Source organism: Cuculus canorus, chromosome 2 (genome assembly GCF_017976375.1).
Source record: "Cuculus canorus isolate bCucCan1 chromosome 2, bCucCan1.pri, whole genome shotgun sequence".
NCBI lineage: Eukaryota > Metazoa > Chordata > Aves > Cuculiformes > Cuculidae > Cuculus > Cuculus canorus.
This window is the reverse complement of record NC_071402.1, coordinates 140,621,929-140,635,771: the sequence shown is the minus strand read 5'-3', so window position 1 is coordinate 140,635,771 and position 13,843 is coordinate 140,621,929. Positions and strand designations below refer to the sequence as shown.

Genomic DNA, 13,843 nt, shown 5'->3' with positions numbered 1-13,843 from the left:
AGTTTTTTTCTCCTTTCTTCATGTGTCCTTTTTCAGTTTCCTTGTGCTTTCTAACACTGTAGACCTCAGAGGGTCTACATGCGGAAAAGCATGCTGAGATAGCACTCTAAAATCCTTCATACATACTAATAATAGCAGACTTTAGGTCTACTTCTCAGAAATCAGAGAAATTGCAGGTCAGATGGACTCATCATTAGGTATCTAGTCCATCTTCCTGCCTATAGCAAGGTTAAATATATTTGTAACATTCCTGGCAGATGTTTCTTCAGTCTTTTGCTTAAATTCTCCAAATGAGTCTCCACTACATTAAAAAAGCATATTTCTTTCCTTTTGTAGAGCCAGCCACCTTTTACTTGTCTGTAACTACAGCCTTATGTCAGAAGAGATTTCTCATGAATGAATGTTTACAGAGCTCTGCATGGGGAAAGTGATGATGCTTTTAAGACCATGCAGGTCTCAGAGGGTCACACATTCTGGATCTAGGGCAACAACTTGTTCAGAAAATCATTGTCTGTAGAGACAAAAGCACTTGAATTCACTTCCATACCTAGAAATGGTGCAGCCAAAGAGCAAGAGAAAATTTCTTCTGAAATTGCGATTTAATATACAGTTTGCAGTATGCTGTAGACCTGTGTAAGAATCATGCGCGATCGTATGCTCAGTAATTGAAGGCTTGGTAGCACAAAAAAGGTTAGTATTAAGAGCGTCTCTGAGATAAATTCTTGAAATATTAGTACTGTTTGTCACCTTAAAATACTCTATCAAAACATACAGAAATTCTCCTTTACTTGCCAAACAGCAAAAAATAGTGCAGCTGTTTAAAGGAAAGATTCCATGACAAAGTTTTGAGCCTAATATCCAGTGATATTTCAGCTAATGCTGTTTCAGAGTGAACTGCAATTACAATATCTGCTTATTTATAAAGAAGCAGTGAGCTCAGTGCTCATGGAATGTCCTTGGCAGCTAGAAAAAAAAATATCACAGACTAAAAAACACAACTATGACTCTCTTGAGTTTTTTCCTAGCTGATAGTTGCTCAGCCAGCTAGGAGAAGCACCTCTGTGTTAAAGACCATCTGATTGTTTTTTAAAGTATTATTTGTGAAGCAGTAACAACTCCTTCAAATGTTTGATTTCTAAAATTAATGCCACTGCTTTGGAAAATAGGCACTAGTTTTAACCTTGCTAAAGCCATTTTAAACCCTTCAAGATAATTTAATGTAACTGAGCTTTGTATCTGTGACTAAAGAGGCTCCATGATTCTCACATGAGTATAAGGTTATTTTAAATGGGCAAAAGTTAGCAGGAAGTTAAAATCGATTGATGCTATAAATTGCCAAGATTCTGATTCTGTGTATGTTGTTTCAGATTACAGGGGTGGATAAAATCAGTACAAATCAATGGTTGTTGCACTGATGCTGCCATGGAGCTGTACTTATTGTTTCTACTTACTAAGGCATGATCAAACAGGAAAAGTTGGGCATTCAGCAGTTCCCCCACCCCTTTCATGCCTGTCAGTGCTTTATATAGTTGCATAATTTATCACTGTTAGGAATAACAGATCATTTATCAAAAGATTTTGCATTGGCTTTTATTCATTTTGACAAGAGGGAGTAGGCGCTATGCTTCACCTTATGGGAGTTGCTGTAGATAACACATAATGTACATACATTGAATGTATTCTAAAACCGCGGGGTTTATTTCACTAGGTCTGTCTGTTCTTTCCATTGCCTCTAGGCTATTAATAATTTGAAACATGACATATTTGGAGTCCCCACAGTCCTACTTTACCTACCAACACATTATTTAGCTTGGTACCACTCAGACCAGAAAAAGAACTGAGTTGGGAAGACAATTATTTTTCCTACTTCCAATGCACTGAGTAAATCTTGCAGACAGGTCTGCCCAAGAAGCAAACTATTAGTAAAAAGGTGTGACCTGGTAGATTTGTAGTTTAACTGGCTGTACTTTATGTCGAGGGTTTGTTTTAAACTACTTTGGAGAGATTAAATCATTATTGTATTTTTAGATGTAGCAGATACAAATTATGTGTATTAGATTGTTGTGCATAGATCAAGAATTTACACTGTAGCTACTTCTGCATTTGTTATAAGCCTCCTCTTAACTTATACAACATTGTAATTGTTAAAAATGTATTAAAAAATGTGGTGGAATCTGTATTTACTTTTCTGCTGTGATTATAACTTGAACTCAGATATGAAATTAATTATTTTTTATGGACTCTTTTTTTTCAATATCCAATTCAGATGTGAATTCAAGAGATATTGGTAATTTACTTGTATAAATAAGAGCTGAAGATCTTACTGTTACTACTGTTATTGAATCTACACAGTGAATTAAAATAATGCTTTTCAATAGTGGGGTAGTGGGTCAACGTTAAGTCTGTGTCCCAGAAAACGTAGATATTTGGAAGACAAAGGGGAATTATTAGTGACAGTCAAGAGTGGGCTTCATTTTACCCAACTGTATATCTCTACAATGTAGATTTCTATAGCTGAGTTAGTCATCCTAGTCCAATATTTTTTTATTAATTAGGAAAGATGGATACTTTTGAATTTAAATTAATTGAGCAAGAAGTTTATCCTCTGTAAGATCACCTATGCATCTGATTCTGCTTATTAGGCTGACTTGATCTCTACTGTATGCAAAGGAGGCCCTACATTACTTCTGTCAGCTGTAGAGATCTATGCTGCCAACTGTTAGCTATAGGGATGTATACCGTGACATCTCCATAGAGTAAGGATACTGTTGGTGGGCTGCGGCAATCATCTTGAAGCTCTAATGGTTTTAGTTGTGCTGGTGGAAAAGAGCTTTGGTGCCTGGTATTTAACTTGTTTCCATTTATTTAGACTTAAGATATTACTATGGTCATATTTAGAAAAGGAAAAAAAAACTGGGAGAAAAAATGCCTCTTAAAATAATGTCAGTGCTTAGAACAAAGGCACCGAGTTCTTTTAAGCAGGAAATTAATGTTTTCCAGACCTTTCAGGTGAACATTTAGATCTTTTGGTTAATTTCTATGTGAAGGAAATTGGTCACTGATTGTTAAAACTCATTCCTTTCATGCTTTTACTTCCTTTGTTGTTTGTCTGTCTCATCGTTTCTGTGCTTTGGGATAAGACCTTAAAGTTTGGCGCACAGATCCTGGCTCCATCTTCGACATTGATCCTCTGGAGGACAATATTCAGTCTAGGAGTCTGCATATGCTTGCTGGTATTGCTTATATCCTGACCTTTCCCCAAATCAGCTTTTAATGTTTATGAAACTAAGTTGATACAGTAAATTTTCAGGTGAACATGCCAGCCATATGTTTTATAAGTATGTTTTAATACGTATTTAAAAAGCAGTGTTTTATTTTAAAGGCAGTGTTTTATAAGAACTTGAGCTGTGATCACATGTGCAGATAAGAAATAGTGAAAGAAATCTTATCCTATACAGCAGTTATTCATACCACTTAGAAACAGTCACTTGAAAAGCATTGACTGTCTTTGCCCTCACTATGAGTAGAATTTTCAAATAATTGAAGCTTACTAAAATTTCAAGGATATAGAAGAGGGGCTATTTATGAAATTGATTTCTTTACTTTGGACATTTTGCTTACATGGCACATGATATTATGCTTTGTGCTGTTGTTTACAACTCCAAAGTGTTCATAATTTAAGTGTAGATGGATAAGGAAAGAAGTTAATGTAATAATGGGAAGCCATGTTTTATCTTTCCAGGTTTTAGGATTTTATTTCCCCACAAAATATTTGTTTTGAATGCTTAATTTTGCGCACGTCTTTATCTCTTTTTTTCTAATAGTGGAATCCTAGATATTGTTTTGAATGTCATTCAGCAGTATTTCCACGGGCTCTTATATACATGCTGAGTTAAAAGAACATTTTGATTTCCACTGGAAATTTTCACATGCTTCATCTTCATCCCTTTTTTTCCCAGTGTCTCAATCCTGCCTCCATTTCTATTATTCTTTTAAAGCAGAGAACAAGCTCAGTTGTATCTGATATTGAAAAAAGCTTTTGAACTAATGGTAATCAAAATGGATACAAAATTGTGATCAATTCATTTTTCTCTAATTTTAATGCCATCAGTGTATGAATCAATGGGGGTTTTTTTGCTGCTCTTTTTCACACTTCTGTTATCTGTTTACTGTGATATTCTTTCTTTCTACCTTTGTAGAAAGGGCAAGCCGTTACAGTAAGCAGTATTTACATTCTACCAGTTTGGGAGATTATAAATCAGATGGCTCTGACACGAATCCTGCCTTTTCTTACTGCAGTGAGATAACGAGGCCATCTGATGGAGGAGGTATTCCTTATTCCCACCTCTTTCACTAATGACACTATCACAGTGTGTTGAGACCTCACAGGCCTGTATTAACCCCATATCCTTGTGTAGTCACAAATCATTAGAAACCGTGTAAGCCATTGGTTGATTGAGGAAGCAAAGCAAAATCTCAGGACTGCATATTTTCTTGCATGCCATATTGCTTTATCTTGTTTTCTCATTCACCATTTTGGTAACACAGTCAGTCCAAATATCCTGCTAACTCCCGTTTACGATGCTTAGGAGAAGGTGTGTTGTGTTTTTACAAAATATGTATATATCTGTTTTGCTTTTTTTTTTTTTCTTGAAAGACACAATGTAAAAAATTCAACTCTGAACTGAAAAAATAAATTTACCTTGTGCTTTTAAGTGGGCAAATCAAGCCTATAATAGTATTTTAGTGACTGAAGCTGTTTCTTCCTGTATTAAGGTGTGCAGGTGCTTGTGGCTCTCTGTTTCCATCTAAGAAAAACCAAAAAGTATCAACTGGCAGCTTTCTACCTTATGAAAGTTTTCTTATATTCTCAGTAGTTGGGAACAAGGGTAATATCCATCTGGCAAACTTATGTAGTCTAATATTGTTTAACATGGATTAATATTAGCATACTTTGACAAACCTCCATTCCCAGCTACAAAAACACATCTTGCATTTGTTTCATGCTCTAGATTAGAATAAAATTTATGAAAATTTTGAATAGGGGTCTAGTCATCCTACTGGCATTCCAATGTGTACTACACTTGATTGTAAAATTGTAAATATTCAGCAAGATTGCATTCTAAATTTATATCTTACAGAGATAGTGACTTCCACTTCTCAACTGTGAAAAAATGTGCGTTAGAAAGGTTATCCAAAGGGTTACTTTTTTTTCAAGAAAGCGTTAGAGTAAAGAAATTGCTGCCATTTAGTTACCTAGCATCATTGAATTACCCATACTTTTAGAATATTTTAAAGCATCTTCATTGTAGACTGTGTCTGTTCATGTTCTCCAAGTCACCAGAGTAATACGTCATTAGGGTGACTATTTGTGTTAGGTGCCATGTAAATACATACCAGCAGCTCTGATTAAGAACAGGTGAGGAAGAAAGCATTCGAACTAAAGAACTAACCCTGAACAAAGAAAGAAACACACATCTTTGACAGTATAATTCCTTATATCATATCTTTTCATCTTTATTTGATATTTTAGCTATATTCCAGCTCCTTTAAAATGGAAGATGGCAATATTGCACATCATGCTGGTTTTTATGTTTCTTCCTGTGATGATGCCAAGTGAGCTTCACAGTCCAGTGCATATTGTTTCTCTGTATCTGTTCTGATCTTTTTGGCTCTATTCCAAACCATTTCAATGTTGCTTTGTCAGCTTGATTTGATTGTTAGCAGATATTTTTTGTTACTTGCCCTATTAGGAATAGGAAATTAGCTTTATTTTAGTGGTTGTTTTAGCACTAGCAAGCTTGCTTTTTGTGTCTCTATTTAAATCTATTGTTGTGGTTACGTGCTGAATAGATCCTTGCCAAGATGAACACACCTTAGCAAGGTATCGTTTCCGCTGTTGACCCAGCTGACTAGCGAGTGTTTGAGCACTTGCAGACAGTTCCCATTGCGGAGCCAGAGCTAATTTGACATAATGCTAATGATTTACAAGAAAATGCCATTTCTGTGTGCACACTCAGAAAAAAACCCAGCAGAAGATAGCATCTTTGGTCAAAAATACCGAGCACAGCAGCATCCCATCTAAGATGTGATTTAGCACATAACCACAAGATGAGTTTGCCCTTGACCTTTATGCGTTGTCTTTTATGGTGTACCACAGTAAATAAGAACTAAACCCATTTAAGTTTTCGTGGCTGTTCGTCATGGAGTTTGTACTTTTAGATTTAGCAGTGTTTCTCATGGGCAATTTTTCAAACCAGTGGTGCACCAACATGAAAGAGTTGGAGACTTGTGACCAGTTTTACAGCCTCTAAATGTCTTTGGCCTTGTCTCATTATCTTTCAGATATTTCTGTGTTTTTTGATTGCTAACTTGTTGTAGGTACTGTTACTGATGCTTGACCCGCAACTCAAGTCTTCACCAATCCACTGCAGCTGCCTGTGGAATTGTTCCTTAACCACCTCTTACAGCCCTTAGCTGGGTTCCTAGCTTCATACCAGATGTTAAAGGCTTATCCAGTGCTAAGTAATGCTCTCTCTTGTCTTTGGGAATTTTAACAACAACATCGCAGTGGGGCTACTAACGTTGTTCAGTAGAATTAATTCTTCCTGTTTGATTCCCCTGACCATTATTTTAGATGGCAAGGTTGAGCTTCCCAGGGAGCTTACTTACAAAATTGGTCCATTTTTTGCATTATTCAGAGCAAATCTCTGATCTCCGTTTTAGACTACTGCAGATAAGACTGGACAGGAAACAATTGTAACATTCCCAACAAACCTGATGGAGGCGATGAACTTTCATTTTTATATTATTTTTTAAATGATTTTTCAGTTTTGTCTGTCCTTTTTGCAGCTTCTCTCTGTTAGTGTTTTTCAGAGTTGTCTTTATTACCTTATGGTATCATTGAATTTTTTTTCCATACTGGACAAAAGGTGTTGCACTAGAGCTTCTCGGTCTGCCTAAATGATTTGTAATTAAATGCTGCCCTTAAAAGGATCTCCTTTTTACCTGCAAGCCATTCTGTAGCACTTCCCAGGAGCATTTGGGTGTACGGCAGTTCTTGCAAAATTCTCAGCTGTTTTTCAAGTAGTTATGTTCAGCTTGGCTAAAGAGAAACAGAAGTTAATGATTTCTGTCTTTCAATTCTGCTTTTAACACTGGTGTTACAGCTTCTCAGATGTGCAGCTATTAATTAATTTTTGTGAAGTTTTTTTAGATTGTTTTTGTTAGAAAGAGAAGTTGAGGTATAGGAATGTCAGATTTATTTTTGTTTATAAAGACAGACCAAACAGTTCCCTCTTCACAGAACATTGTAGAAGAAAAAAAGCAAGAGACAGTTTATTTACTTTTGATTCAGGTGTTTTTAGATAGCATTGAATTGAAAAAAACAGCTGTGTTTTTTCAGTTTCTTTATAAAGACTTTCCTTTCTGTCATGATGTTTTGTGCAGTTGTTGGCGCTATTTTTCGCCTAATTCTTTTCACACTTACTGTCTTTCTCACCTTCCTCCCCTACAATTAAGGTCTCATCCTTAAGTTTGCATTCCAGCACCAGGAGAGGATGTTCTCATTCATGTGGCTCAACACCTATTCCCGTCTTGCATTATTTTGGACAGTTATATTTGTATCTCAACTATCTTCTTCATAAAAGAGATGAATTGCATTTATGTGTAACTCACATTTATGTATAACTATGGACTTTTCAGTGTCTGATGACAGAAGGGAAAAGAGGTATCGCCTAATTTGACTTCTTGTATTCATGGTCTCTAGTGTTTCTCAGAAGGTGTATTAAACCATGCATTTTTATAAAGATACTTTCTTCTGTTTTAAGATCTCCATATAAAATGAATCCACCATCTCTTACTAGTAACTTACTTAAGTAAGTGAAAATGGCCTTAAGTTCACACTCTCCATGGCTTAAGACTCTCTTGTTTAGTTCGATTCCCCGAAGGCAAGAGTAACATGCTTGGAAGTAGCACAGTTTCACAATATTTGAGACTTTTTTTTTTAATAAAAGGCTTATTTTAGCACACTTCCTGTATATATTCTTCTCAGTACTTCCATCTCTGGAGACTGAGGCAGGGAAAAGACTTTTTCACAGTAGAGTGTTACTGTGTGGTATGACGTAAGATGCAGAAATTAATTTGTGGTACATGATCCAGTGTCAGTTATAGAAACCAAGCTCAGTTGCTCCAAGCTGTGTCTGTGCAGGTATGGACAGAGAATGACAAGATAAAATGACGTCTGCAAGTAAACCTTTAAGGTTAATTAATATTTTCCTTCAGGCCCATTTTTTGTAGGAAGCAAAGAAACAAAATAGTCCAACCAGAGGAAATTCTGGTTTAGGATTAAAATGCCAAACAGTTTAAGCCTTTGAGAGCACAGAAACTTGTCCTTAAGAGAGTTGGTTTAGTGTCTACAGGGGTCAGTTGGCTCCTACTGGAACAAATGCCAGGCTTTACTGTCATGGCAGGGAAGTAGCTGTGCACGTTTCTGTATTAATAGAAGAGAGTATCCTGACCACTGGCTGGATGATAGCCAATGAGCCATGGCACTGTTACTAGAACTACCATTTTTGTCACTTCTGTTTTGGATCAGTCTTTGACTCATTTTGAGGTGAAGAATTGCTCTTGGTGTGTTTGGAGTGAGAAGAGCCATCTGCACTGAAAGACTGTCTGCTATTCTCATTTCACTGTTATTTATTCTGTCTGTCTGTCTCTCTTATTATGCAACAGTTTGTGTGCATGATTTTTTTCATTATATTTCAGTGAAAGTATTTCCTTATGGTTTCTCCTTTTGTTTTAGTTATTGAAGTCCTTTAAGCTGCTTTCCTTAAATCCTGTTTCAACTGCAGAATATTTTCATTCCACTTTCTGTTATCCTTCCTTCTCTCAGTTTTTACTTTGATTATCTTTCAATTTGTTGTACCTCTGTGCGGCTTTCTATTTAGCTCACTTCTGGTTTTCTTTGATTTAAATCAGCAGGATTCTATTTAAAGATTATCAAGTTTTGCTTTCAGTCTGAAAGTTTCTACTTTGAAATTATCTTAATGAACATCCTGCAATAGATGAATTTAACTTTTTTTGTCCCTGATATATCCTTTTCTTCTTTTTAGTTGAAACCTTTTAGGTTGGTTTTCTCTCCTTTTGCTATTGACCTTCCTTTTTTTTTTTTTGGTCTTTTATTTCTTCTCACCTTCTAGTTTAATTGATGTGTACCAGTATATAGACATGGTATATACTGATACATGGTACAAGCATAAATTTTTCCTAACCATATGTTACAAATTTTTCAGTGTATTAAAGTGTCCCTTTGTTCTTATTTTAAATTATATATAGTTTGTAGAAGGAGAAAAGTCAGAGGTCAGTACCAGTTTCTGTCCATCATGGATATATTGTTTCTCTGCTGGGAAAAAAACTTTGTTTCTTGGTTATTTGCTAAGTCATTTTCATGTCTTAAAACCCATATAGAAGTCAGTTTGTAGGAGACAAATCAAGTTTGCTGTGCTCCCAAAATCTCGTGTTATGTAGGAAACCTTAGTGGGTATTGGGACAGAATTCTCAAGTGCCTTTTGTTGCATTTTAAAAAAGAGTGCTAAAATTTAATGTATTTGGTTGGAGCCAGTGTGTTACTGGCTGGCTATATGTTCACTATTTGTGCTTGTCTCCTTCAGCCCAAGTTCTTCAGGTTCAGTTCACCTGATGCCACCAAACAGGTAGTGAAAATTAGTGCAAAGAGGCCTTGATCTGAGGATTAAAGTCTTCCTTTTTTCATTCTGAGTCTTTGGCTAACGCTCGGGTCACTCACTTTTCCTTTACCTGGGAAGCTACGTTCTTTCACTCACACTGGCAATCCAAATAGAATATTTCAGCAAACTATGAAATTCTATTTATATCTTGATACAGTCTTCATTTTTGTCATCAACCTTGAAATTAACCTGTAAGTTGCTATGAGAAAAATTCATAATAGGCATTTCATTGATACTACCTAACAATTAGTCAAATCCAGAAAAGATTAGTGCAAACTGCCTTTGAAGAATCAATATGGCAAAGGGGCATGCTGACAATTTGACTCTGAAGTCTATGAAGACTGCAGAACCGCAGTTATCTTCCTGTGGGACATGGGTACTTAAAGTTTTGAAGTCTTTATATAGTTTGGAATGGAAATAAAGTCAGTGAGAAACAGTGAGTCCTTTCATCTCTCTCCCTAGTGGCATGTCCTCCTTGTGTGATATGAGGCTTCTGTAGAAGGGCTCCAGAGTAGCTGAGCCTGCTCCTCACCCTTTCTCCAAACTCCAGGGGTTATCTTTCTCCTTGCTTCACTAAGACAGGGATGTATTGTAGGCCATTAGAAATAGTATTGTTTGAACTGCAGTCTAAACAAGCTCTGCAAAGAGTAAATGTAGGTTTTATGAATTACTGTATATCACTGGCAACGGACTTGCCCTGTGTACAAAGCTCATGGAGCAGGCTTTTGTTCCTCAGCCTGACACTGATATTTTAAACAATGATTTCAGAGATTTCTCCTTCTCTCCACCCCAGCACACACCAATATCTACGACTCTGTATCCAGAATGTTTATTTGTAAGATTTCACTGAGGCTTTGGCTCTCGTACATACCACAGAAAATCTTAGAACAAGAAACTGTGCTTCTACTCCTGTTCAGAAGACAAACTGGTTAGATGAAATGGAGGAAAAGCTCTTCATTTCACATGTTGGAATTGCAGAGCTGTTTCTGGGCCAAGGAGTCTACTTGTATTGGAAGAGTGATAATACTCTTCTGCTGATAAGTGGGAGAAGAGGAAAGGAAGCAGGATTTGTTTTCCTTCCTTGCTCTGTCCTTCACATAAATTTTTATTAAAAAGCCTCTGGTTTTGAGGGGGAGAATATCACCCTTAGTAAAAGACAAGGCAAAGTAAAAAAGAGGGAATAATAACTGACTGCTGTCTATATTGTAATATGGAGAACTCAGGTGCAGCTGGCAGGAATACAGAAATTCTTCACTCCTTTTCATATTCATATTCAGTTGCTATGCTCTGTCATTTTAAGGAAGTCAAGCAGAATGACAGAGAAGTTATATTTTCTTCTCTGGCATCCAAAGAAGAATAATTATTTTATGCTAGATAGCTGAACTCTGTTTCTGTAATGTTGTTCCCTAGATTCTGGTAATCAAACATGGCATTTGGAGGAAGAGAAATTGTAGATTTCACAAGAACTATAGGCTCTTGTGAGTTTCTTGTCCCCTTCCAAGTATATCAGCAGGCTTGCACTGCCACAGAAGGCTGAACACATCAAAACAAAGCTCTGTGTACTCCCTTTTGGTAGGGGTCACATCCACACTTCCCTTATCCATCAGACTTTTACATCTCTCTCTGAATTTGTTTGGGGTTTTTTGTTGTTGTTTTGAACTAGATGGTACTTTGGTTTTGATTCTTTTACATGCAAGCCCCCAAAAGGTTTGCCAACCTAAAAGATAGTGTGTGGGAATAAATATTCTTCCAGTCAATAGCGTTGTGGGAAAACTCTGCTTTTTCATCCTGGTGATCAGATGTTTTTCTGTTCTTAAGTGTATAATGTAAGTACAAATGCTTGTAGCTGAATAATAAATAAATCACTCATAAATGTCTTGTAATATTTTTAAACGTGGCTAAGAACTTCTCTGTGTATGTTGTTAAAGGGCTTATGCTCCTTCAAAACAAGTGAATCCTGTTTTTCCATTCTCAAGTAGGTTTTTGCTGAAATCACTGTTTCCTTTGTAAGACTTTGCTGTATCTATGCCATACCCCAAAAGGACAGTGCTTGTTCAGGCAGCAAGACAGAGCTTTCTCTCTTCTGGAAACTGCACTTTTCATTTGAAGGAGATATGTCTTGCTTTTTCAGTTTTTGCTTCCTGCTTTGCAGTGATTCCTGATGCTCAAAAGGGCATTATTTATTTGTGATAGAAAATAGCAATATTACAGATAGAGGAATTTTTGAAAACAGTGAGAGGTTTCCTGGTGTTAGAAAGATGATACCTTTTCACCTCTAGATTTGAGATAGGAAGGAAAATTATATACAGGTTAGTTGTGAGTTCAGTTTTCAGTTGGAAACTGAGTGAGTGTGTATCTTACATGTGCTAAGTTCCGTGTAAGTCTCTGTGAAAAGAAAGTTTCTGACTGCTTAATATATAATTTGGTCTCCTCTGAATAATCTGTTTCAGCCTTTTTAGCCATGAAACTCCAAGAATCCCGAATGGCAATGGAACTACATTTATGCACTAAGTCATGCATTATCAAATCTCTCTGTCTTAGTCTGGACTATTGGACCTCTAGTGTCCTTTGCTGAGTGCTTTGTTAATGCAGAACATGAGAGAAATTGTTCCAGAAGATTAGATTTTATTATCTTCCATTGCAAAGAGGTATGAAATACCTGTAAAATCTTATTTTTTAATGTAAAGCTTGAAACTTCATAGAATCATAAAATGGTTTGTGTTGGAAGGGACCTTAAAGATCATCTAGTTCAACCCCACCCTGCGATGAGCAGGGACACCTTCCACTACACCAAGTTGCTCAAAGACCAATCCAACATGGTCATGTACACTTTTAGGTATGAGGCATCCACAACTTCTCTGGACAAGAGGAGTTGCCCAAGAGCCTCTATCCTTCTCCAATACCCCAGTAATAGGAGCCATCACACCACATCTCAGTGATGCCAATAAACTCATAGCCCTGCAGACATGCACACATCTCTAACTTCTCTTGTTTATTCCTCATGCTATGTGTGTTTGCAGAGAGCCATTTAAGGTGGGCCACCAAGTTACGGCACTCCAAGTGAAAGCTGAGTTAAGCTTTGATTAAGGTTTAATTTGGGACTCTGGGAATAAAACTAAATAACCTACATTGGCTGTAATACCTTATAAATTGTGATTATCTGAAAGCACATTTTTATTCAATGTATATTCATGAGGATGAATTAGTGTTCTAGGGAGAGCTTTACATTTCACACTTGCAAAATATTTCTGCTTAGATTCCCTCTGTCTGCTTTATATTCCCATGCTTCTCTCCCACACCCTTGAGATCTGGCAGCACCGAAAGGCAATTCCCACACATCCAGGTGAGGGAGAGTCCAGAAGAGATCCCATTTTCTGTTTTTGTAGTGTGGCAGCAGTTCAGGGCATCCTTCTGTTTACTCTGCCATTTGTCTGAGTTTGATGTTCCCTTTTCCTTTAAACAGTTAGTGAGCAGAAAGTGGAATATTTGAGTCTCAACAGTTGGAAGTGTTAATGGCTCCCTTGGCAAGCAGTTGTTTTAAGTTTTTCAATGTAGTCCCCTAGAGCAGCTTTTGATACACTTCAGAGAATTTTATATCCAGCAGACAATAAATATCGTTAGTAACATTATGTGCAGTCACGTACTTTATCTTGATTGATGCTATCCTTCTGCCAGTGCTCAGATTGGTTGTACCCACTATGCAAATAAACAGCTGCACAGAAATCAAAGCACAGCTTCTGTAAGAAGAACCTATAGGCTTTTCTCTTTAAAACAAATGGGCAACAGTTGATGGACAGTAAATGTGAGTTCAAATTATAATTGAAGACATGTGGGTAAGCATAAAACGTTAACATTTTGCTAAGTCTTTCCATTTGTGAGGAAGCCTAGAGCAAAAACCTGCCAATTCACCATTTAAGAAGGAATTGCAGCTTCCTGTGATGCACTGTGGCCCCACCAGTGCTGAGGATACCTTACGTTGGCTTTCAGACATTTTGTGCCTTCATAAGTAAAAGGCAGTGGTGTGGTGCATGAGGAAAGGCAAGACATATTGTACTGTGTTTTCTGATCTGAGATGTGCTGCAGCTTAGGTAGAATAT

General features: G+C 36.8%; 1 protein-coding gene across 8 annotated transcripts in view; it reads left to right on the top strand.

Annotated features, from left to right (window-relative positions):
- NEBL (nebulette) overlaps positions 1-13,843 on the top strand; it is a 257,190-nt gene that overhangs the window by 221,242 nt on the left and 22,105 nt on the right. For 6 of the 8 annotated variants that reach the window (XM_054057765.1, XM_054057767.1, XM_054057766.1 and 3 more), the window contains 2 exons: positions 3,141-3,233; positions 4,200-4,328. The exons of the other annotated variants lie outside the window; for them this stretch is intronic. In XM_054057765.1, coding sequence (XP_053913740.1) covers positions 3,141-3,233; positions 4,200-4,328 — 222 coding nt within the window. The remainder of the gene's footprint in view (positions 1-3,140; positions 3,234-4,199; positions 4,329-13,843) is intronic. 8 annotated transcript variants of the gene reach the window in all.